Here is a 3028-nt window from a genome sequence, read left to right on the forward strand (position 1 = left end):
CGGATAGCGATGGAGATGGCGCTCACGGGGATCGCGCTGTTGGTGGTGGCAGTGGAAGCGTTGAGGAAGCTGATGTTGGCGGTGGCAGTAGTGTAGCTTCGAGAAACGATAGCGTTGACGAAGCAGTTGTTGGCGATGGCAGTGGTGGAGCTTCGAGAAGCGGTAGCAATGAGGAAGCTGCAAATGATGGTGACAGTAGTGAAGCTGCTATTGTCGATGGTGAAACTGTTGTTAGCAGTGGCGATGGTGGACCTGCGGAAAGCGGTAACGATGGTACAGCTCCTGTTAGCGCTGGCGGTGATGGAGCTGCTGGTAGCGGTGTATGTCAACCGAGCAGAAAGTCGGTGGCAGACTTGATCAATCAGTATCAATACGCCGGCGAAGGTAGCAGCCGTCACCATCATCACTTGCGGGGTGGGCGTTTTCTGAGGAGTGACAACAAAACGTCGGGAAACTAGAACCACGGGACAGTGCAGCCGAATGTCCTGTGGCAACTTCCAAGGCTTATAACCTGATTAAGCTCTATGAGACCATCGCATTTAAGAGTGCATGCAAGTTACACTACACCGATGAAGAAAAGGACATGTCGTTGTATCGATACATAATGGCTGGGAAGAAGTATCATGAGTTCATGGTTGGGAATGTTCCCGGCATAAGCCGAGCTACCCTTCTAAGGCACATGGACAAACATACAACGGACATTAAAGATGGTAAGAATGTTTGGTTTAATCTTAAACCTTCATTAACTTCCTATTTTTTCAGGGGTGATCGACGCGGCGGGTCTGAAGCGTTACCTGACCGAGAACGGCTATCCGCTGACGGTGATGCTTGCGGAGGATGGGACGAGGGTTACCCCGCGTGCCCAGTACGACGAGCGAACAAACACTTTGACTGGACTAGTAGCTCCGCTTGACCACACGGGACTTCCCAAACGAAACTACTTTGACGCCAGCAATGCGCAGGATATGGCTGACAAGTTGAAAAATTGCCGACTGGCAAGCACTGCATACGTTCAACTAGCAGTACCTCTAGATCCAAATGCGGCCCCGTACGTGCTGTTCTACATGGGTACGGACAACAGCTTTACGTATGCAGATGTACTCAAGCGTTGGCTTCACACCATCGACTTGCTGAAGAAGCATGGCATCACCGTTTTTGGTATAGCTTCAGATGGGGACCCAACTCTCCTGAAGGCAATGCTCAGCATCATGCAATTGGCAGATGTACCGTGTGATGAGCTAGGTGTTAGATTTCTTTGGAAACTTGTTCAGCGCACCTATCTGTACCAAGATATAACGCACACAGTGAACAAACTAGCGCGCAAGTTGTTCAATCGCAAACGAGCGTTAATGATTGGTACATCGGTGGCTAGCGTTACCCACCTCGATGCCCTGTTGGATAAGGTTTCGAAGGACAAACACGGTCTCACGTACGGTGATCTTCACCCGACCGACCTCATGAGCTTTCGACCTACGGAAAAAGTAATGGAGGAAGCCGTTATCAACCTGTTGGAGGAACATGTGCCTGGTAGCGAGGGCACGGTAGTGCTGCTCCGCTACATGAGCGCTATATACCGAGCATATACTGATGTATCGTTGGCGCCGATTGAAGCCATCTCAATGCTCTGGTACAGTTAATCTATGGCACAATTGTTGGGTTTAAATTAAACACCGTTTATTTCCACAGGGAGGCGTTGTTTTTCATGCGGGCGTGGAGGAACTGGACATTGAAGAATAGAACAAGCAGCTTCCAATGTGTGACAGCAAACACGTACGCTTGTCTTGAGATAAATGCTCACAGCCTTGTGCTGGCAGCAAGAGACTGCCGCGATCGTGGCCGACCCGAGGAATTCTTAGTGAGGTGTTTCGGCAGTCAGGACGTCGAGGCGACATTCCGGAATCTTCGATCGATGACGACAATGAACCATACCCAGACGAACCTCACTTTCAAGGAAATCGGCGAAAAGCTGCGGCGAGCTCACATGCTGCATCAAATTCAGCACCGTAACCGTATTAAGTTTCGATTCCCTGGTCACACGGGTCCGACCAACGTGTTCGTGCTACCGACACTGCCGACGGATGCTGAAATAAAAGCCGCACTAACCAGTGCTGAGGGGAGGGCATCTGAGGTCTTGGGCAAGCTTGGCCTCTTGCAGGCTGAACAATCTTTCGAGTTTAGTGTACATGCCCTCGGGGACCGGAACTGGGAAGACTTGATCGTTTCCGATAGTGAGTCTGACACGGAGGACCATGAAGACCATGAACCCGGTCAGGAGGTGTATGAAGCTAAGCATCTGTTTTCAAACTTTTCGGGCCAGATCGCGCTGCCTAACAGCACGTCCGATAAGCACATCTACCTGATACGAGATGACCACGGGAAGGTGTTTCACGTTAAGAAGAGTAGTGTAGTGTGGATGCTTACTGCGTCTAAGGTTCAGGAAAAAGCTCGTATGATACGTTACAAACAGCCCATGCCTAACTAGGGCAAGCTAGGTTGATTAGGTTCATAAGTAATACATATTATATCATCTCCGTACTCTTGGAGTGTTCTTTACTATCCATGATGACACTCTGACTATGCAACCACTAAGGTGGTTGAATAGCCAGGGAGTGTTATAACCGGGTGTTTGTAGTTGCCTATTTACTGGTCTCTACAAACATCCGGTTTATACTCTTTATACAATGTTGCCCCTAAATGTATGCAACCCATGAAATGCACAAAAGTTTCAAAATTCGTCTAAGTCCCGGAAATGGGAAAGTTTTCATTCCTGTGATGGCACCACTGAGCTGAAGTGAGATGAGTACCCACAGTTGTCTGGGTTGGGTTAGTTTGAGGCGAAGTTCGCCTACTTGGAGGTGAAACTTGCCTATAAGGAGGTATAGTTTGCCTATACGGAGGCAAGGTCTGCCTATATGGTAAAGTGGAGGCCAAATAGGATTACTTGGAGGCGAGTTGACTGGTGTACACGGACTGGTGTACGCCGATGAGCTTAGGTACCGGTATCCACGCTGAGACAAGGTTTACTTAA

The 3028-nt window shown here is 49.2% G+C and overlaps 1 protein-coding gene across 1 annotated transcript; it reads left to right on the forward strand.

Moving 5' to 3' along the window:
- The first annotated feature begins 555 nt into the window (after positions 1-555).
- Positions 556-2573, forward strand: LOC119769283. The gene is made up of 3 exons (XM_038261251.1): positions 556-710; positions 763-1627; positions 1687-2573. The coding sequence occupies exons 1-3, from the start codon at positions 584-586 to the stop codon at positions 2480-2482; spliced, it is 1788 nt and encodes a 595-aa protein (XP_038117179.1). The 5' UTR covers positions 556-583; the 3' UTR covers positions 2483-2573.
- The last annotated feature ends 455 nt before the right edge of the window (positions 2574-3028 follow it).

Source organism: Culex quinquefasciatus, chromosome 3, assembly GCF_015732765.1.
Source record: "Culex quinquefasciatus strain JHB chromosome 3, VPISU_Cqui_1.0_pri_paternal, whole genome shotgun sequence".
Taxonomy (NCBI): domain Eukaryota; kingdom Metazoa; phylum Arthropoda; class Insecta; order Diptera; family Culicidae; genus Culex; species Culex quinquefasciatus.

Excerpts from the sequence above, each read along its gene's own strand:
- LOC119769283 (XM_038261251.1), top strand. The coding sequence starts at position 584 with ATGTCGTTGTATCGATACATAATGGCTGGGAAGAAGTATCATGAGTTC. Across the intron at positions 711-762 it reads TACAACGGACATTAAAGATG|GGGTGATCGACGCGGCGGGT; the intron begins GTAAGAATGTTT and ends CTATTTTTTCAG. Across the intron at positions 1,628-1,686 it reads GAAGCCATCTCAATGCTCTG|GGAGGCGTTGTTTTTCATGC; the intron begins GTACAGTTAATC and ends TTATTTCCACAG.